General features: G+C 46.4%; 1 protein-coding gene across 2 annotated transcripts in view; it reads right to left on the reverse strand.

Annotated features, from left to right (window-relative positions):
* The window catches only part of AKAP1 (A-kinase anchoring protein 1), a 24,063-nt gene continuing 2,203 nt past the window's right edge, over positions 1–21,860 (reverse strand). For both annotated transcript variants that reach the window (XM_085240916.1, XM_085240915.1), the window contains exons 2-11: positions 10,389–12,072; positions 8,342–8,475; positions 7,104–7,230; positions 6,396–6,523; positions 5,446–5,623; positions 4,932–5,082; positions 4,180–4,247; positions 2,643–2,716; positions 1,778–1,843; positions 1–1,660 (exon numbers count right to left, since the gene is read on the reverse strand). In XM_085240916.1, the coding sequence (XP_085097042.1) occupies positions 1,598–1,660; positions 1,778–1,843; positions 2,643–2,716; positions 4,180–4,247; positions 4,932–5,082; positions 5,446–5,623; positions 6,396–6,523; positions 7,104–7,230; positions 8,342–8,475; positions 10,389–12,048 (2,649 nt within the window). In that variant the 5' untranslated portion in view covers positions 12,049–12,072 and the 3' untranslated portion in view covers positions 1–1,597. The remainder of the gene's footprint in view (positions 1,661–1,777; positions 1,844–2,642; positions 2,717–4,179; positions 4,248–4,931; positions 5,083–5,445; positions 5,624–6,395; positions 6,524–7,103; positions 7,231–8,341; positions 8,476–10,388; positions 12,073–21,860) is intronic.

Raw genomic sequence — 21,860 nt, forward strand, 5'->3', positions numbered from 1 at the left:
TTTGATTAAGACGGCTTAAAATTTGACCTTTAATTGAAATGGAAAGAAACATTCCAAAAGGATATATGTTTTATAGATTTAACTGAATTACCAAATTTAGTTTCCATTGGAAATTATTGCAAATATTAACATTAAATCATAAGCGCCAAATAGGAGAAAATTCAAGAAAGGATATAATAATCATAACATATCAGAAGGGACTGGACCAAATGCTTTTGTAGGCAGTTATCCAAGTGTGCAATGTACTGACACATGAACTCACTGGATGTAAAACACCTTTGAATCCACCTGAAAAAACCTGGGAGGCCCTAACTACATCATTTGCCTGGCAAGAATCTTCTCCACCAGCAATAAATCCCAACTCAATACATATCTGAAGTGATATACATTAGAGGGCATGTACTTAAGAGCATTAAGTCAGCTTAAATTACTTGGGCAAAAAATGTTGTAAGTTTGTGATACAAATCTAAAAAGGAGAAAAAAAAAAAACCAAAAAAACAAACAAACAAAAAAACGTGAGAGAGAACACCACTGCAATATTAATGCCAAATTGTTACTTTTTTTTTTTTTTTAAACAGGTCTGTACAGCAACATAGCAAAGAATGCAGTGATCACAATTCAAACCAGACAGCAACCTAAGGGAATGCTAATCCTGTATACAGTACAGCAGAAACACTCCCATCTCCAGATGCTCCAAATACGTTGGCTACCCTAATGCACTGCAAACCAGTTCTACCTACATAGGACATTTTGGTGTGAAAAAGTTTCTGTAAAGTTCCCTTTGTTTCCAGTGTTTTTCTTGTACAAAATATTACAATGTTTTTATATATATTTACAGACTTGCACAGCTAGAAAAATACAAATTACAATTAGGCTTGGCAATCAATTCTTTTCTTTAAATACATATTTCAGAGCAAAATTGTAGTGGTAATGTATCCTGCACTTCAAGCATTTCTTCCTTAAGCATATCAAGCATAAAAAGCATGATTGCAGTGAGACGTATGGGCACAGTATGGGCAACAAATGCAGCTCATCAACCTCCTGGCATCAAGAAGATAAAAGATGAATGCAATTTATGCACGTCAGTGGCACAATATAGAAAAATCTGTAACTGAACAATAAATTCCTTACTAACATTCATTAATTTCACAGGCAGAGTCTGTTTAAAAAATAAAAAGGACAACCACTGTAACTTCCAGGAAAAGCAGACACCAACTTCATGGGGTACTATACATCTTCAACACAAATGTAGCCACAGCTAACATTTCAGGGGCATCTGGTAGCTTCAAGCAAGCCCCAGGATTTTTTTAAAGGCTTTTACCTTTTAAGTAGAGGCGAAGGAGGATTTTTTGCCTTAAAGCTACAGTGTCTCTCGTTATGGCTTTTAACACCCTGCCTTTCACTGAGATGAGGTATGTGTTTCTAGTGAAATGGTAACAGTTGAGCAAAACAGTTTTCAATGGACCACAAAACTCTGCAGGCAGGTGTAAACAGATGTTCTGTAAGAGGTTGCCAAACCGAATTGTAACAGTGCAAAACAGGATTTTTTTTTTTTTTTCCCCGTTAGGAAAAAGTTGTCGAGGCATCTAGGACACCGCTAGTAGTTGTCAACCCACTGAGCAAATCCTCTTTCCACCAGAGTTCTGTTTATTGACACCACCTGAAGAAAGGGGAAAAAAGAAAGATGAATAAACCACTAACAAGAAAGGCCAAGTTCTGGATCAGCAGTGTGCATAACCAAAACTGAAGCAAGTTAAACAACAGTATGGCAGCATACCTCATCTCCCATCATACTCCACAACTGTATCAGTGGCAGACCTGTTGCACTGTCATAATTCGTGACCTGGAAACAGAAAACAGCGTGCAGCAATTTGGTCTCACCCATGATAGATGCAAAGCTGGTGTTATTCACTGCACGATACTCAGTTCCTCAACCCATGTGCAGACCAGAAACAGCTGCTGCCACCACACAGCTGAGGTACTGCTGGTAAGTTTACTTTATTTGCTCAAATCTTTGCCCTTGCCAGAATTACTGATACCTTTAAGCACTGTGTTAAGCCAAAGGAAGCTATAAAGCTATCACAAACACTATCAAGCTTCTCACTCATCTCATTTCAATTAGTTTACATGGATAATTACAGCCACTATGAGAAGCACTTCAAAAGAGGTAAAGTCCCCTTCAGTAAGGCCTAGCACTGTGCATGGAAGCCTGTAGGCTCCACCAGAAGCCCTTCTTCTCTCTCTAACCAGCCACAGGCCACATCTTGTGTGTCAGGGGGGCAAGAACACTCCAGGCTGGCAGGGCAGCGCAGTGCTTAATGTGCTGCATAACAGTCCACTTTGGCTCCATAAGCCCATTCATGCCTCCATCCTCACCATCTGCACCAGCTGACAAAAAATTCTTGCCCCTTTCTTTGTGCATCTCATAGAGGCACACAGTCCTGTGCAGTGGTGATGCTATACAAGGTTGCTACACAAGCCTGTTCTCAAGAGCTGAGGTTTCTCAAAAAGAATCTTGCCCAGCAGCCAGGCTTACAGGAGCTGGACTGTTTCTGATTAATACACACACTGTACTAGGGGTAGAGAGGATAACAGCAGCAGTAAAATCATCAGCAAGTCTTTTCCAGACAGCTCTCATGTACCTGCGCCAGCAGTGCTGCCCCTCTGGTCATCTCACTAACAGCAGCGTCAGCTTCTGATGAAAAGTGATCCTCATCTTTGGAAAGAAAAGAACAGGGGAAAACAAGTGAGATATTCACAGGCTTTAAAGTCCAGAAGGCACCATTAATCTAATCTTGTCTGACCTCCCACATAAGCTAGGCCAGAGAGAATCCTCACCTACTGCTGCTGTAGGCATTTGCTGAAACCAGTCTATTAAGCTGGAGATCACAAGTATTATGCCTGCTGTGTTGCTGAAGGGAGAGGATGAAGTGCTTTTCAAAGCCACTAGCTAAGTTAACGTGAACACAAGCGGTTGATGAATTAGGAAGCTTTAAAGACAGAAATGTTCTTTTGCAGTACACCTCTGTCATTAATATTTTGATCCTTAATGAACTAAGCTCAGGAGCCTCAGGCCTTTCCTGACCCTGCAGCATGCAATACTATATAAAGAAGCTCTGAAACATTTGTCCCACTGGCTGGCTGGTACTTGAATGGTGCCAAACACTCTCTGCAAGCACTGGCAGCCCAAATTTCACAACACGCACAGCTTATGGAGTACTGCTGCTAACTCCACACACATCATGCAGCAGAAACTCTCATGTCCCAGCCAATGAAGTTAAAATCTACTCAGCAAAGATGAGACAGGTCAGAAGTGTTTCCATTTTGGAAGAAAGTTGCTCATTTCCTATCTAACGGTTACAAAATAAAGTTTCCTCTTTATGTTCCCCATCTTGAGATGATTTCCAGAAACAAAGGAATTCCCTGCACTTCCAGAATAAGGAGGCAGATTTCCTCCTTATGGAAGGCATGTGAAAACCCCTCACCTTTGCTAGCAGCAGTATAAATCCTGCCATTCATCTACAGCCTTGGCAGAGCCAGCACTGGAGTCCTGCCAGCCACAACTTCCAGTGATTAAAATCTGCCCTGCCCACTCTTGCACCCCTTCTGCACCCAGGGGGGCAGGATTTTAGATACCAGTACTGCAAACATTGCTAGCAAAGCCAGAGCTTGCCACCAGGGGGTGGGGAGAAACAACTGAAAACACAGCAAGCATTTCTAGGCAGCGACTGACATCACAGCGCTTGGAGGGCAGTCTTTTCAAGGCAGAATGTGCACATCAGTCTTTTCAGCAGGAAAATATCTGGTGTTTGTCTAGCAGACTGAAAGCCAAGTTTGCATTTACAGCCACACTATGTCAGAAGGCAGCAGAATCGTTACAGCTGCTTCAGTTACATCCTGCCAGTCCTGCCACACTGCTGTTTAGGACAGTAATTCATTCTCTCCTCTATACAGAAAAAAAGTCTGGATATTTATTATCTTCCTCTTGAGTAAGACAGATTCTGGATCTGCTAGTATGACCCAATAATAAAATGTAATTTTTCCAATCCTTGATCTCATCACTTCAGAGGCTGCGCTTGCAATAGGAGAGACAAGTTTAGACAATCACTGCTTGCACACAGCTGGTGTGCATTTAAACCTCTGGGAGGAATACGAATGGTAGCTCAAGAGCTCCATTACCTGGAAGTGGCACCACGTTGTCTAGTAAAACTTCTGCTCCTTGGAAAGGTAGTGTTACAAAATCAGACCTTAAGAAGAGAATCAGATCAAAATAAGAACATGGCTTCAAATTACTTTTTAGTAAATTCAATTTAGTAATATTCTTTAAGGAGATATCGATTAATCAACGGCTCTAATAGGAACTCAGGAACTCAGTTTATAACTGATAATGGCAAAAAAAAAAAAAAAAAAAAAGCAAACTATTCCACCACCAACCTAACTAGAAGCAATAAGCTGCCTGCTTAGCAGGCCAAGTCAGTCTGAGCTCCAAGCAAATATCAGCTCACAGCCTATGCTTCTTACCTCCAGGCCATTGGGCACTCTTTCTAAAACAAAGAAGTATATAACAGGCTTGTATGCAGCATTCCCAGCCAATGGGGATGGAGCATACAGAATCTGAATTTTAGTCCTACCTCATCAATTACCAGTACATTAACGTACCATTCAGAATGGTACGGACTCTGGAAGGCATCCTTTTGCTCAGTTTCCAAGCTGAAGTGGCAGAAATCGTGTGGCTTTTTTGAAGGGAGGAGGAAAGAAATTGCAAGGGTTTACCACACACCCAAGAAGTCCACACCCACTGCTGGGACAAACCATTTAGCCACCTCCCACTTCAGCAGAGAAATATCCTTCAGAGTTTCAAACTAGATGGATGCTTTTGATGCAGACTGAAGCCAGACATTGCCTCAGGCTGTGGAAGAGGAGCTACAGACCTGATTTGTCTGAGTGTATCAATCTTCACTCTCTCATATCCTCCATAGTCGACGTATCTGATCTCCACTTCACCACTCTCTTTGAAGTAGCCAACAACTTGTGCCCGCCACCATGCCCCATCCAGGCCTGGAGCAGCACAAATAATACCAACTGCAAAGAATAAGAGCATAGAGAAGAGAGGCTCAGCATTAATAGATTTCTGGAAAACAGCACTTCACAAGTTAGTGGTGCTGCACAGTTATTTACAAAGGGTCAACAGCATTTCTTATGTTGCTTTTATTTTCTTTCAACACCTCTCACATCCTCAACAGATAAGGCCTGCAAGTGAGACCAGAGAAACGCATTTTACCACTAACTTTCAGCCACTATAATGCCGTTCTATGCAGATATCCACTTCTGTTCCAGCCTCTGGTCACTAGCAGCAAGGTCTGCTGTTCCAACAAGGAAAGCAAGTGCTGATTACTCCTTCCCTGTGATGCACTCTCCATTTCACATCATGTCCAAGTCACTTACCTTCGACAGGTGTTGGCAGGGTTGGAATTCCAGGTTGAGAATAGCAGACGTACATCTGCTGGTCCAGGCTACGCAGGACATGGAAAGTGGGGTGTGTATGCTGCTGTAGAAACATGTGTCCTGCATTGACTTGGTTAGCCACAACCACTTCTACAGTGACTCCATCTGGAAGCATCAACTACCACAGGAAGGAGAGAAATACTCATCAGCTTTGACTGTCACATAAGCTTCAATCACATTTAGAGACACTGTTTAGTTCTTTGTTCTATGAGCAATTCCTAAAGCTAACAGCCAACAGTGGGAGAACATTGACATTCTGGTAGCTGGCTTCCAAAGGCTGCTTTGGATCAGAACCAGAAAAATACCCAGCATTACTCTACACTAAAGCAAATCACATCTGGGAAAGGGCTCATCTTGTGCACAGAAAGACTATTAGCACAGAGCAGCTGTGGGACTTACTACACAAAAGATTAGAGAGAGTCAGCAATGATGTAGGTCAAGTCACGCTGCACTATCGATGCTGTACAACTCCCAAGGATGCCTCGCCCACAGGATTTTTAACATCAAGGCAATCTCTGCAGGGGCTGTCTAAGATTTGTCACAGAGGTTGTTTTGAAGTTAGTTTGCCCTACCTACCAGAGGGCTGCTGTGCCTGGGCAACTTCCCGGGACACAAAGAATTAGTCTGCTCAAAATACACCAGAAGTGTCTTTAACTTTACTAAATTCAGTCTTCCTGAACAAAGCCTGTCTTCACATCCACAGAGACAGTTATGTGCATAGTTACTGTACAGACTCTAGATGCCCAATGCAAGCAGTGTTTCTAAGTACCTTGCAGCAAAAAGCAGCAAAAAAAGCAAAAAAAATTACTCTATGAAATGCTAAGGTGTCAGCATTCTCCAAATGCAATTAGGTACCATAATGCCACCAGAGCCTGCAAACCAGGGCTTACCCAGGAAGTCATAGGGAGGGAATGAAGCGCCAATGATGGTGGAGGTGGAGCATAGATGTTGGTGAGACTCAGCTCTTTGAACTTCTTGCCAATAAGGCTCAGTGCTTTTTCTACATGATGCTGGGAACCTGGAAGACATAAGTCCAGCATAAAGTCTGTTGTAGAGATATTCTGGGGACATACATGTATCCTATGTGAAGCAATACACCTACAAGAAACTTCCTAAGCTACATCAACAGTTTCTAGAAAATTAATAGATTGGCCATTAAATCTGATGCTGGGGCCATCATGAGCAACTCAGGTTGCCAGGCCATCACTTCAACAGCTTTAGCCTCCAGGGTGACCCTATTTCACAGAGTACCAGTAGATTTTTTCAGCCACATTTAAGTCTAATTCCCACACAGTCAGAATCCACTTGTCAATGCACATCCCCTAGCTCCTCTCTCAACACTAAGTGATCCTCTAAAGATACCAGTTACAAACTACAGCAGATGAGGATGTTAAACTGCACTCTCACCTCTAAAACAGAGAGTTCACGTGCTAGGATACAGGTGACTTGCTATACGCCTCTACTGTAACAGCACTGTGTGAGCAGAAAAGTTTTGTAGAGCACTGGACTCATTAAGCCTGTAAAACTGTTTTAAATTCCTTGCCCATCCAATTACGACCCACAAGCTAGGTATTAGACCATGAATAGACGCATCTTACCTTCAATGTGACAGATTTGGAAGTCGTGGGAATAAGGTAGTGTTGAGATATAAATTTTGGCACCAGATGTTTGCTTCAGGAAGCTCACATACCTCCCTTGTTTGCCAATCAAGCGGCCAACTAAATGCTTTACAGAAGAGAAAAGAAAGCAACAGTCAGGAAGAGAAACAAATCAAACAACGCTGCTCTCCATGCCTTCTTTCACCCACATTCCCAACTCCTGGAGCGCAAAGGGTCAGGCAGGATGACTACAAAGCAACACTGGACCAATTTTGTTATATATATATATATATATATATATAATATCTGCAGTAAGATACTGATCAGCGGGTACTGATTGTTTTGACACCTTCACATCTTGCAAAAAAAACACGAAAACAAAACTAAATGTGATAAAGGCTCTGCCTTCCTACAGCAAGTGAAAGAACATCTCCTCCCAGTCTGGACGTATTTTTATTTTTAGGGGATGCATTCAACATACTGCTTTATATTTTGAATAAAACGTGTCAGTTTTAACACAAGCTAATTAGATTAGAAAGAGAGTAAATCAGGCTATCACGTGCTGGACCATACAGTTCTGGAGCAGCTGGGCAGTTTGCACTCAATGCAGCAGAATGCTTATCCTGACAGAGCTGCTGTTTCACTTCACTGACTGTCAGCATCTAGGTCTGCTGAGGAGCAGAACTGCAAGGGCAAGGATGTGTACAGTAGCCGTGGGTGACTGCATACACAAAGTAGAAAAAAAGGGATGCACACAGTCCACAAAACCATACCCTCTTTCTTAAATCCAAAAGAAAACCTTTTATAATAACAGATGCAAACTGCTCCACATAACAGCTGAGATCAGCATTCTGTTTGTGAGGAGTTTAGGCAGGCTGTTAAAACATAATTCTCCTATACAACGAAAAACAAATCCTCACCTCTCTTAATAACCTTGTACTCTCAAGCCATTCTGAAAACACTTTTGAAGCAGCGCACTAACAGGCTGGAGTGGAAGATAACGGGGAATAAAGACTTTAACACCCAACATTACCCTGGGTATAGACCTTACGTGCCTCTTGATTACAGCTGTGTACAGGCTCTTCACTGCTGATCAGTTGCAACAGGAGCTAAATGCTTAAATCCTTGTTTATTTGTCGATCTCCTTGGGATGGCACTGAGCCACCACCAGACCGCAAGAACCAGAAGATCGCTATGTAGGGCAGGGCAAGAAGCACGATGGGCTGGTGGCTGGTTACCTTTGGAACCTCGATTTCCCAGATAGTGAGGTCGGACTTGCTGGATTCTCCTCCTGGCTTAGAGTTCTGGCGGGTCTCTGTCTTCCCCAGGGCACAGCCACTATCCACAGAATCCATGCTATTTACATCCGAACCTACAAAACACAAACACCAGCATTCCAATTACTGCCATAATCCACCCAGCTTCCAGACAGAAGGCCATGAGAACACGTCATCTTGCAGAGAGATTAGGTTGAGCTTTTCTTATGTATATTCATGTGATGTGTTCCTGTACTGAGTTCTGCAGCATTTCAGTACAAATCAAGCCCTGTCACACACAGTCTAAATAGTTTCCTTTTGTTCCTGGAAAGGAACCTGAGTACCTCTGGGAACACAACAGTAGGAAGCTAGAGTTCAGCATGAGTCCTTCAAACAGGGTGATACCTTACACAGAGACAGGACACTAAAGTCACCACTACCAGCTGAATGGGGGGGGCTATGTTAGCATCAACACACAGCTACTGCTGTGGAAAGATACTCTGCATTTTCCCCATGGCTTATACAGGGCTCTTCGCAGGGAGGGACACACAACCTATTTGCCTGCTTCATATCACATTCCTGCCTGAGCAAGGGCTACACAGTGAATCCTGAGCACACCCGAACTGCCTCTTGCCTTAATATCTCATATGCCTGAAGAAACACAGCACCAAAGCTGAGCTATGGTTTGTTCCCAAACCATCTGTCGATATCAAGGCTTCCCTTGGGAAGGGGAAAAAAAGTCTCCTTCAGATCAGTGTATCACAAAGTTGATCCTTCCTGCAGAGTAACACACAGGAACATGAAGACCATCCAGCACAAGACCAAAAAGAAAAGTAATTGAATGGTTACTTTACATTTTCTACATCTCAACTGGTAAGACAGCAGAGATGCCAAGAAAGTCAAAGACGAACAGCACAGCTGCTTGCCACAGACTCTCCAGACAAGGAGGAGGATTGAAATCCCACAGCCAGGGTGTGAAGGTCAGCTGCGGACCTCTTATCCAACAGTCACACTAACAACTTTACCTGTTGTATCCTTCCTCCCCAGCCTTCAGCTTTAGCACAGAGCTTTCAGCTCTTGTTATTTATCAGCAGGCTCCCAACTTGTTCTTACATCTTCCCATCATATTAGCACTGACAGCAAGGCAAAACCATTCTCTTCCCATAGTTATTCTCACTAGTGAAGATGTTTTGTGGGTTTAATCCTTAATTCTTGGCAAACTCAACCCTTGTCTTGCAACAAGCAGCAACCCTACTATGCAGTGATTACAAAAGACATCCTGTCATTAAGAGCTGTTGGCGCCACAGGATCCTAAAGGATTTTAACACCCATCCTCAAGGTCACATGGGTCAACATTTGTTCAGACAGTTTTGTATTCTGCCAGGCATACATCATCCAGGATCTAGAAGGCAAAAACAATACAGAGACAGATGGAGGATCTCCACAAGCATTGCTGCCTGTTGAGAATTCTTGGCGTGCACCTATCCTTCCAAGCAAAAAAGGCTTCGGGGTAATTGGTCTCCAACCAACTGATTTTATCAGGATTTATTAGAGCACTTCGCTGGTTCACCCAGCAGCGCCTCAGAAGCCTGCCCTACAGCCTCCCTCCAGAAGCAGCCCACAAATGGAGATAAGAACTCACTGCTTACTGGAGGTTGCCTGAACTGGAGCAGAAACCATTTGCATTAGCAAGTTTCAAACCAGTAAGGAGTTCAATGCCTGCCCTACATCCAGTCACATATTTCATGGGGACACTCACACGGCTCGCTTTAGACAGCAAGCAACGTGCTCAAAGGGAATCACCCTGTTCATCCCTTTGCAACACACCACAGAACCCTGTGATTCCATGGTATGTTGAACATCCAGCTAACACTTGGGATACCCATCTGAATAAGGCGGCTGAACATTCATCCGCTGGAGAAAATTTAAATAGAAAAAGGAATTATCTGAATGCGTTGTGAAGCAAGGTGTTACTGTCCATGAAATGTTTATTCACCATGTTTTGTTGGAAGCTTTACAAACCCTTTACCTCCTGAGTGATCTCCATCCATCTCTGCTGCCCAGTTACCCTCATGGCGTGAATCTGAACCGTCTTCTTTCAGCGTCCCATTACTGTATGGCACTTTGCTGTCTTCAGGTAGCTTCAGGGCAGGAGGTTTTTCACTTGGTTCTGAGCTCTGCTCAGCAGAAGGGTCTTGGGTTGCAGATGAGCTCAGTAAGTCCGAATGCTGGCCTGATGCAACTGACAGCATTGCGTTCTGCAACGGGTCCTCCACACTTGTCCCACCTTCAGATGCACATGTGCTGCACCCAGAGTCCTCCATAACCAAGCATGACTTTCCCAGTGATCCTCCATGGCTTGCCACAAGAGTTCTATCAACTCTTTGGGACTCACTGTGCACACAGTTCTTTTCCTGGTCTTGTGTGTCTCCCTGAACCGGGCTAGATAAATGACCAAGTGCTAAACAACTGGAATATGTCACACACTGATCATGTTCCTCTGTTGGCAGGGACGTTGGTATCGCAGCATCGCTCTTAAGAGCTGTGTTCTCATCCACTCCCCCAGCTTCTGCCGCAAGCAGCTGATCAGAAGAAACAGTGCTTGCTCTCTCCTGAGGTCTCTCGACTTGGCTGGCTGCAGCCTGGCAGATCCGACTGGACACATCGCTAACAGAACCAGACAGCACTTCCTCAGTTGCTGCCAAAATGACCTTGGAAATTATTTGTATTGCTACTTGCTCGATTTTCTCAACTTCTTCCTTGTCCAAACTCACTCCTCTGATCCTCTCTCTCTCCAATTCATTTCCTTTTGCATGTGTGTCCTCCCCCTGACACACAGGTACAGTACTCTCATTTGACTCAGGTATCTTTTCTTCCCTAGATTGCTCCAAACAGGCAGACTCCAAACTGTCTGATAACATCCTAACTGCAGAATCCTGGTGACTCAATACAACTTCATTAATAAGAAGGGCTTGCGGGGTATCGGCTTCCTTCTCCAATCCCAAGTGAAGGGCTGTCACACAGCCAGTATCCGACAGCGCAATTTCTGGCATCTGGCTTTCCTTAGGGGGCTTAAATGAAGACTCATCTGACTGCTCTGCATTGCTGATCTCCTCCGTGATTCCCAAAGACCCTTGTGTCAGCACCACCGGTGCTGATGGGCACTTAGCTTGGTTTGCACTAGAGCCTGAATCTTCTTCAGGGCTGACTGCAGCACCGCTGCGACACTTAGCGCTCTTTGAGATCAGAGGGAGAGAAACACAAGCAGGGACGCTGCTTTCATCTTGAGAACATTTAATTTCTAGTTTTTCACTGTCGTCCTCAATGGTGCTGGGCTGAGTTGTCCTTATTGCTGGGGCTGAAAGGTCCCGTGAGAAATCTAACCTCTCGCGAGTCTGACGCGTAAGAGAGGGCGTCATCGGCCCTGCTGGCAGCAGGGAGGTCGAGGTTTCATTCTCTGGGCGTTCCTCTTCTGGGGAGAGAGGCAGTCTTTGAGGAACACATGCTTCTGTTTTGGGTGGTGAATCATTCTCTGGCAGTTCTTTCTGCTTCTCTTCCACAATAGCTATTGCTTGTCTGTTACGATTGCTTGGATGCTTTTTTCTATGGGAATAGATCCACCAACAGCCAAGAAGTGCCAGCACTCCAGGTATGGCGTACGGGAAGAAAGTGCGAAAGCGTAAAGCCATTTTATAAAGCCTCAGCAATTAATCCTAGAAAGGGAACAAAAATGGCATTAAAATACAGAAAAGGCAATGAGAAGTTTCACAAATACCTTGAGCTGTTTTCTGTTAGCACATCAGGGCTGCTTTCCAGCTGCTTTAAATTCACATCTCTGCTCTATCAGCAGATCTAGGAACACAACCCTCACCTAGCAGTAGAGATATCTCAACAGCTTTTACCAGTGCATTTATCCTGGCCAACAGCTTCACGTTCTTTCTCCTGTCTTGCCTTTGCGGGTCAGCGCTGCACACAGGGCAGCATCCCACACAGCACATTTCTCCTGCACCAGGCTGAGTTCTCAGCACAGCCATACTACAAGCATTCAGCAACTCAGACTTGATACACCACAGGTCTCCCCAGCTCTCTGCTCTGAGGACAGCATCATGCTCCCAAAAGCATTTTATAGGTTGACAAACACCAGTGACTTACTACATTTGAGAAACCAAAGGAGAACTGCTTCACAAATCTCCTCATCCACATCACTGCAGGAGGGCAGCGCATGGCACGCAGCCCAAGCTGGCACTTCTGGACGTGCAGAAGAGCTATGTAGCTAATCCACTGCTTTATGAACAAAGCAAAGGCATTCCTGAACAAGGAGCACTTGCCCCCTCATGATGATGCAAGGGTCTGCAATAGCCAGAAGTGCCTTAGAAAGACTTCACGCTTTCTACTGGAAGCCCAACGCAGCTATAAAAAAAAACAAAAACAAAAAACAACCCTACCCTTCCTCTTATCTAGCTATTACCACCACAGGATGGGTATTCATTAAGAACAAAAGGGCAGCAAGTCCACTCAGAACTTGCAGACCCCTCCACGCCATACATCAGTCACCGGATTTGCAAGCCAAGCAGATGGGAGGGCTGACACTGATCTTATTGCCCATCTGTCTGCAGTGTGGTTTCTGCTAAAAGAACAGAGCTATATAAAGGGAGAACCGCAGCACTAAATCAGGTTACAGCACTAAGACATGCAAGTTCCCCTCTCTGGAAAAAGCAACCCCCAAGCCAACAGGCATCACAAGATCAGCTGGATGCGACCACACATCGGAGCAGAGAGGACAACACGGGCAGGAGAGAGTTACTCTGCCCTGCTGCAGAACGATGCCAGGGATACCGCTAACAGAAGGCCCTGCAGGAGGGGCTCTGATCCACAAGCGTGGAGATGTCTCTGCAACCCGACCTCAATCGTTTAGTGACAGAGACAGACGAACAACATTTGCAAGCTTTTATGTGGCTACATGACCGATGTAGAACAGGAAGGCCTGCAGTTGAAGATAACCCCAAGGAATTCAGGCTACAGAGACAGCAGCATGCCAAGGATCCACAAAGCAACCTAGAGCCTGCAGAGGTAGCTATTGGATGCAAGTAAGCCAGTCACAGCATGCTTTCTGGGCCCTAAGAAGTACATAAAGTTCTCAGCCAGGTAGAACAAGCTCTGAACACACAGAGCAGCCGAATCCCCAGCTTGCCATGCACTGATGAGTCAGAAAGCCACAACCACCCCACAGGGCAAGGGGCCTCCAGGCCTTCCACTGTCTTCTTGAAGGGTGCTCCAGCAGAGGGTTCTGTGTCACCAGTGCAGCAGCTCTTTTATTCACGTTAGAAGGATCCCACTGCTCGTTCTGTGAAGCCTTTCAACAGGAATCATCCTACCACTCTACCTGAAAAACTGAACCTTGCTCCCTTTCAAGAGGAGCAAAGTGAGACTGACAGTTGTTATTTCAGTTGCTTCAATTTCACAATATAACAGAGAGACAATGAGCAAAGCAGCCTTGAGTGCCTCTAACACCATGGGAACTCTGGCTGGGTTTAAGCTGCACACAGCCTGCAAAGGCACATGGCTCCTTGCACATTATGGTGGGCAGCAGGATGGTCTCAAAGCTTTCCTACACCATCTAAATCATAGTCTTCGTGCCACTATTAACAGGCAGGCAGGGACTACATTCAGGTCTGCTCCTGCCAAGGACACCACTCAAGATGTGTAGGCTTTGTGTCAGCTGGAGACAAGTACTGATAGAGTATCCTGCCTTCATTGCCAGCAACAAAGGCCTCTTAATACTCAGCAGGTGCCCAAGAACACAACATCATGAGTTCAGAGCTTCAGCTGTTGCACACACTTTTGGAAAGATGCTGTGAAATTTGGAAACATATCTACCCATCCACACAGGGACTGCCAGCAAAGGGATGCACGCTGAATGCCTCAGCAGCAGCTCCTCATCACATGTGAAGCTCTGAGGTAGGGACAGTACAACCAGGGCTGCACCATGAGCATGCAGCCCTCCAGGGCCAGCACAGCGCATCATCCTCCCGCATTGCGCACCGCCCAGTTGTGTTCATGCTATGACCAGAATCCAGGACACAACACATTTCTAACATGCTGAACCTCTTAATTGCAGTTTCAACCTTTATTAAAAAGGGTTCTGTGGGTTTTTGAAGCACTGAAGCAACTTCAGAGCATGCTTTCATGTCTGTAAATAGAGCAGTAAGCAAGATGGCACACAGCACTTTGCTTCTTCTTTGTATCAGCATGCTGCTTGGATAAAGACAGACATCACTGTGAATTAATTCCACCACATTAATGAGTGCCCAGGTCACATAGGTGGCTTGTGCACTCCCTGCTCTTAGGTGGGTCATGACACTTGCACCCCGTGTCCCTGCCGCTCTCTGAAGACAGGAGGGCCCACACCAGGGATTTTCAGAGTAGCTGCCCTATTCTGTGCCAGCACTGCTGCAATGCACACCTCCCCGCAGCCCAGCTGGGTGCACCACCTGCCCATAAGGAATATCATACCTAACAGGAGCCCTGGCACTCCCAGGGTGTTATAGCAGCAGACCTGCAGAACTGTGCACGCTGTGTGGGCTCGCTGGGCCGTCCTGCTTCCAGCACTGCTGCAGACAGGGAGGCCTCTCCTGCACTGCAGACTGAGGCTTGGCCCACAGTCTTGCTCTGCTCCAAACCCTGCCTTGATGAAAGGCAGGCAAGCTCCATGCACCTCAGCTCAGCACCCAGAGCCCATGAGCCAGACAGCACCACTTCAGACCTAAAGGGATCCCTCAACAAGCAGTTTCAAGAAGCAAAGGTGGGAAATACGCTCTAACACCCCTTAAGCAGCAATACTTGTCCAGCAGAATCCATCTGGATAGAGATACGGCTACTTAGGAGCCCAGACTCAAAGTCTGCCCTACACCTACATAAACTGCCTTGGTGAACAGCTGTCACCCTTGAACTTCTGCAAGATGAAAGCCGCCTCTCTCCCTGCAGGAAGTACACCAGCTCTTCCCTGCCCCACACTGCTGGCACCCACATTGCCATCGCACTCCCCAGTCACCATCCCCACTCTGCGAGGCAGGGCCGACGTGCCTTTCCTTGAGGAAAGCTGGAACAAAAATCAAACTGCTGCCCGCCTCCCACAACAGCCTTGCAGCAGAGCACTCACAGTTTACATTTTCCCTGAGCAGGAATTAAAGCAAAACACGACATGCCTGACAATACCCACACACGACAGACTTTTCTCCAACTGGGACACAACTTTTACCAATGAGTGACACAAATAAGACCTGTTTTTTCAGGAGATAGCAGCCACAGAAGTGGGAGCCACCCACTGAAAGAGTATTATCTAGTTCCCTTTGAGAAGCATAATATTTCTTAGAGAAGAAAAAATAATTAAGCCAGCCTGTAGACTATGCTTAGTCTGTCTCCACTGGAAAAAAAATCATTATCAGAGCAAGTGTTCCAACTACAGCTTCCAAGTACAACCCTTCCAGTCTTCACGAGGAGCTGGAGAACAAAAACATACCTCCCTCTAGCTCTGAGCAGTCAGGCCCCCGACAAGCCATATTCACTGCACTTTTCACACCTCTTCCTCCAGCCACACTCACAACCTTAGCTGAGCCGGCTCAGTCACCAGCCTCACCTCCTGATTCAATGCAGGTATGATTTAACAAACCCAGTAACACCTCCTGTACCTCATGAATGAGGCTTTTACGTTGTTCTGTGCAGAAGTGGAAGCTGCGTGCACTGGGCAGTTCTGATTCTTTCTGCAGGAGTTACCTCCTTGCAGTCAGGCAGCAGAGCTCGTGGCTGAGAATAATATCTTGGTTAGCGTGCTTTGGATTTGGAATTGAGGGGAAAAAACAACACAGTTTTGTGCAGTAATTTGGATTTTGTTTGGATGTTTTTTTTTTTGTTGTTGCAGTTTGTTTTTGAACTTGGTTACTGGAAAGCCTGCACACTGCTAAGACAAAAGGTTTGCGTGTGTCCCCTGCAGGACAATGGGACATTGTGAGCCACTGCTGCTGCTCATCTGCTGTCCACTTAAGTTTGTCATAATTAATGCAGAACCACCCCACAAGCTGTCTCATACCACAAACTCAAATTAACAAAGCTCACAGAAGCCCATTCCCAGCAAGCTCCCCCATACAGACTGTCCCATTACGATCCATCCCTATGGAGCTGCATCAACCACACAACAGTCCCACACAGCTCTGCAGTGCAGCAGAGAGCAGCAGATACCCTACGGGGTCAGGCCTGTCCCAGCCTGGCAGACAGAACACTTCCAAGACTTATTTTGAACAGTACAATCATTTAAGATAAAGATCTTTGCTCTTCTGTGATATTTAAATCAAAGGGAATTGGTGGGAATTGTCTGAGTGCTTGTTGGGAGCCTGTTTCATTTCTGGCTTGCCATTGGACTCATTTCAGCAAGCGCTGCGTGCTGCTCCCAGTGATGCTCTGCCACAAACAGGAGGGCCATGGATGCCCCACACGGGCTGGCAGCTGTCATGGAGGCCCCACCTGCACACAGCTGAGCAAAGGCTACTCCGCCAGACCGCTGCAGAAGGTGCGAGGATGTACAGACATACACCTCCTTCATCTCCTCTGAAAGAGTTCCTAAAGCCACATCCATTTTCCAATGTGTTCCAGAGTGACAGAGCCCTCTCCCCATTGCTCATCTGACCGTTTGGGCACACGGGGCAATGGGACCATTTACGCACACAGGGCTGAGCGCCGCAGCCTCCCCCACCAGCAGCAGGGCACAAGATGGCAGCTTGTCAAGTCACACGGCCCTGAGCACTGCCAGAACAGAGGGGCCTGGCCCTGCAGCCCTCAGAGCGGGAGGAGCCCATGGGGGAAACTCAGCAGCTCCAGAGCCTCAGCCCAGATCAGCCAGTACCAGAGCCAGCACCAAGCACTGTTCTGTCTGCACCAAGAGCTCACACCATCAGCATCTCAGGAGCCCGCCCTGAATATCACAGCTCACACCAAGGCCCAGACACAGCTTTGCACGGCGCAGCTCCGTGCTGAGCACTGCCCCTGGAAGGGATTAGGACAGCAGGGAAGGCAGCAATGCAGGTCACATTCTGACTTGATTTATGGAGAACTCCTGGCAAGGACCTGGGAGATAAGGACAAGGATGGGCACACATGCTCACCTACCAAAAAAAAAAAAAAAAGCAGCTAAGGACAGTCAGCTCATTCCACTAGTTTGCATTAGGGTCCCAGAGTGGCTTTAAGCTACCTTGCTTCTCCAGCCAGGCCAAGCAATCCTTCAGTGCATGTATCCTTATAAGGCTAGAAATGTTTGCAGGATGAGCTTTGCAGGGAAGCCAGACAGCTCGTTTCTAAGGCCCAAGAGGAGAGCACAGCCATCCCTGGAGCACAGGAAGATGCAACGGGGGCACTGCCCCACAGCTTGGTCCCCCACCCAGAGCCCACCAGCAGGATGGGACACAGCCAGAGCTCAGTACTGCCCTGACCAGAGCCAGCAGGCAGCTATATTGGAAGTACAGCTTTCCGAGCAAGGGACACCTCCCAGCAAGCCCTGCAGTTAACGATACAGCAGTTGGGAAATGAATACTATCTGGGTGAAAGAACACTGGGCAAGGCTGCCTCGGCTAAAGCTACACAGCCTCTTAAAACTTTCCATGCTAAAAATAATCTGCAGCACACGCTCTGCCTCATAAGAGGCAGATGAACAACCTAAAGAACTGGAAGTAAGAACAGAGGAAGTGCTGCACAGGAACAGCCCAGAGGTGGCAAACCCGAGCTGCCACCTCCAGTGCCCAAATGCCTGCATGGGAGGCTGCAGGTCAGGCTGCAGTGAGTGGCACCCAACATGAAGCTCACAGGACGGGCCGTGAAGCCACAGCCATCTGCCACATCCCCAGGCCGCCAGCCTTGTGTCACACACCCGAGGCACCACAGGACATCGCAGCATTTCAGACTCCTGCCTGTCCCACCCTCTCCTCCCAGGGCAGCATACCATTCAGAAAGAACATCCACCACCCAGAGCTCAGAGCTTAGCAGATGTGACTCAGAAGCAGCAAGGAGCCGACGGCAGGTAGGAGCCAGGCAGGCAGATCTCAGACAAGATGGTATGTACTTAAAAAAAAAAAAAAAGTGAACAGGTGAGTTTCTCTATACTTAATTAAAGTGAAGAGTTCTGCCAGCAATTCCTGCCACTAACACTAACACAAGAGCAGCAGGGGATGCTCCGGAGGCAATACCTCCCTTTACCAACTGCACAGCTCACAAAGCTGTCTCTCCTATGGATGGAAACTATTAAGAAAGCCACTCTACAATCTTCAAGTACTAAAAAAGCCAAATGACTCCTAGTTGCAGAGGGGTTATTATGACAAACAAGAGGTTAAAAAAGCTGGTTGTTGTAGAGCTAAACTAGAGCTCTGGAACATGAAAAACCAACACCAGGCTGCTTTTATCTCAGAGATAAAGACTGCTTTTGGTGTAATCAGCTCCACTGATGTTCCTACAATAGCTCACTCCCTTCCTCTGCAGCTGAAGCTGCTGTGCTTACGGCCCAACTTTATCACTGCTTCATCCTACAACTCTGCTTCTGTGGCTTCTGCCCCATCAAGGAGCCTGAATTGGACCAGCAGAGCTGTTCAGCTCCAGCGGCATCATTTCAAGGCCCAAAGCAGGTCTCAGAGCCACCTGTACAGACATACTTAAAGTTGAGGTTTACAATGAAAGTATCAGTTTTGCCAAACTGTATGGTTTTTCTGCAGATGTCTCAGAAAGCACCAAGCAGCTCATGCATACACAACCACCCAGCACCAGCAGCCCTCCCTGCCTGCGCTGCCGCACAGATTAATGCAAGGCCATGAGCTGATCCCACCCGCTATGCAATAAGCCACAGGTTACTCTATGTAATTAACATTAACTCTATCAGATTATCAAGCTCCTTACTGCACTTGGTATCTTACTACCTTCCTGCTCCCTCGTTTCATTATTCAGTTTCCTCAGCCATGCTGAGGACTCGCTGGGAGCCCTCCATCACAGAGAAGGCCAAGGTCAACTGGCTGCTTTGCCAGAAAGGTGAAACAGCTTCTGTACCACTTCATCAGTACCAGCTTCATCTTTCTCATCTGTTCCTCAAACATTTGAGGAAGTTTGCCAGCTTGAGTCTGCTTCTGAAGCAGAACCAGACCAAACACTTTTTTGCTTCGAGCGAGCCAGAAGTGTTTAGCACATTGGCCACAACCTTTCCATTATCACCCTGCTTTATACAGCAGAAAAGCCCTTGGATTCAGAGCCACCCACCCTTGTGCACAGATAACCCCCTGGGAGCAGCACCACTCCCTGCAGCCCAGGGACCACTCTCTGCCCCGCCACTGCACATCTTCACACACCCCGCCGTGCTAATGCCCTCCCTGCCTGCTGGGACTCACCTCTAGGCGGGCAGCAGCCAGCATGGCCATGCTGTGTCCTCGCTGCACCAGGGGCAACTTAAAGTTTACATAAAATGCTGAAGAGAATCACTCCTTGGTAGTACAGGCAAAGCTGCTTTTATTACCTTTATAATCTACCGATATATTACAATCATTAAAAAAAGATTTTTAGCATCTTTCCTTCTTTCTGCATTGCTACCCAGCTTGGAAACTACTTCCCTGAACTTCAGAACAAATACATTCAATGCATACGTGCCTTGTGTTTGCTTCTACATCAATATAAAACTCAGCCTTTGCTAAGGGCAACATTAGTGTCCACTGCAAGTGCAGCTTACAGTTGAAATCTAAGCAATCAGTAAAGTAAAACGCCTGGCACACACTCTGATTTCCAAAACCCAGGCACGCACAACAGCCAGGAGCAGAGACTAAACTAACTAAAGGCTTCCGCTGTGCTCCGCACACCACAACACAAAACAGACCTGAATTTTCAAGGAGACAGAACGGAAAGGTTTACACCGCAGCACTGATAGTGCTCACCGCAACAAGACCTTGACAGAGTGCTTCTCAAAACAAAACCTGGGCTAAAACAGAACAGCAAGAGGTGGTGTTGCTCAGCAGGAAGCTGTGTGCCTAGGGCTCAGCTTGCTGCAAATAAACCTCAGAAGTGCACAAAAGAAGGATATTGAACATCTGTTGAAAAAAGCACTCTACATTCACCTACACTGGGAAGGAACAGCAAAGGTTTCAGCACAACACTTAGACTGAACAAGCAGGAAGATGACTTTTATGCATTAATAAGCTTGCTACAAGAAGTTATACAACATACTTGAGACCTAATCAGAGAGACGAGCTTCGCTTTGATCTATATTACAGGAGTAGCTACAAGACCTCACCTCAACTGTGCTGGGGGCTGTTCTCATGCACAGGACGGCTCCCCCAGACTTCAGCCCACTGCTGGAGACAGCACACAGACCGACCTTCCTGCAGCCCAAGCTGCACACACACTGCCCATCCCTTTTACCAGCCAGCAAACAGGACGCTGTATGCTATTCCTTTACAGTATTTTGGAGTTGGGATGTGCAAACTTCTTTCCTGCAACCCTGAACACCACACTTGTCCTTATCCCCACAATTCAACAGGAAATGGAACAAATCCCAAGCTCACAAACAGAAGAGGCTCTTCATTAAGGAAAGGGGGAAAAAAAAAGTACAGGATCACACCCTCGAGTTTTATGGAGAGATTTTTCTCTCCAATTCTTGTTCCAGAGACTTCAGGCTTCCAAACCACTGATACATCCCCAAGCACAGCTAAAGCCCTCGTGCAAGAGGCACACACAGACCATGAGCTCTTGCTAGGATCTGCTGCTATTTATACCCACAGAGCCCAAATCAGCCAGAGCACATGGGAAGTTTCTCATCCTCATTGCCAGGTGGCAGCAGAGGTCACAGGCAGTTTCCCCCAGGACCTCTTCAAGGTCCACAAGCACAGATTTGTTTGCTGAAGAACAATTTAAACAATCTCTTCAAATCTCCCTCTTAGCTCACCTCTGCTAAGAGCAATGAATGGGACCCCACGTGCTGGTCAGCAACAAAGCAGGGGAACAGCTGAAGAGATCATGTGCAAAAGCAGTGACTGACAGGGAAACATACTGCCTCCTGCAACCCTCGTGAGGAGCAAACCCAACAGCCTGACCTTCCAGGCAGCGCAGCACGTGCTGAGCAGCACAGCCTCCTGCAGACACCTCAAAGCAGCTGAAGTTGGCAGCTTCAGGTTTTACCAACCGTTTGTGTGAAGCGTTCCACAGAAGCACTGCAGTTAGAAATCAGGATTTTAGAAAGGCCAGTCATTAGATTCAAAATATTACATAATTAGAAGTAATTAATGGTTTTTAATGACTTAGAGATGTGGCTAAAGGCACCTGGGGATACCAATCCTGAGCTCATCGTCCCTCTGGACACTAGAAATATCCTAAATAATTTTTTCACAGCAGTTAAGCACACATGAAAGACAAGAGCCACAGAGCCACAAGAGTTGTGTGGTGAGTGTGGGGGGTTGGAGCTTCATGATCCTTGAGGTCCCTCCCAACCCAGG

Source organism: Meleagris gallopavo, chromosome 21, assembly GCF_905368555.1.
Source record: "Meleagris gallopavo chromosome 21, MGAL_WU_HG_1.1, whole genome shotgun sequence".
Taxonomy (NCBI): domain Eukaryota; kingdom Metazoa; phylum Chordata; class Aves; order Galliformes; family Phasianidae; genus Meleagris; species Meleagris gallopavo.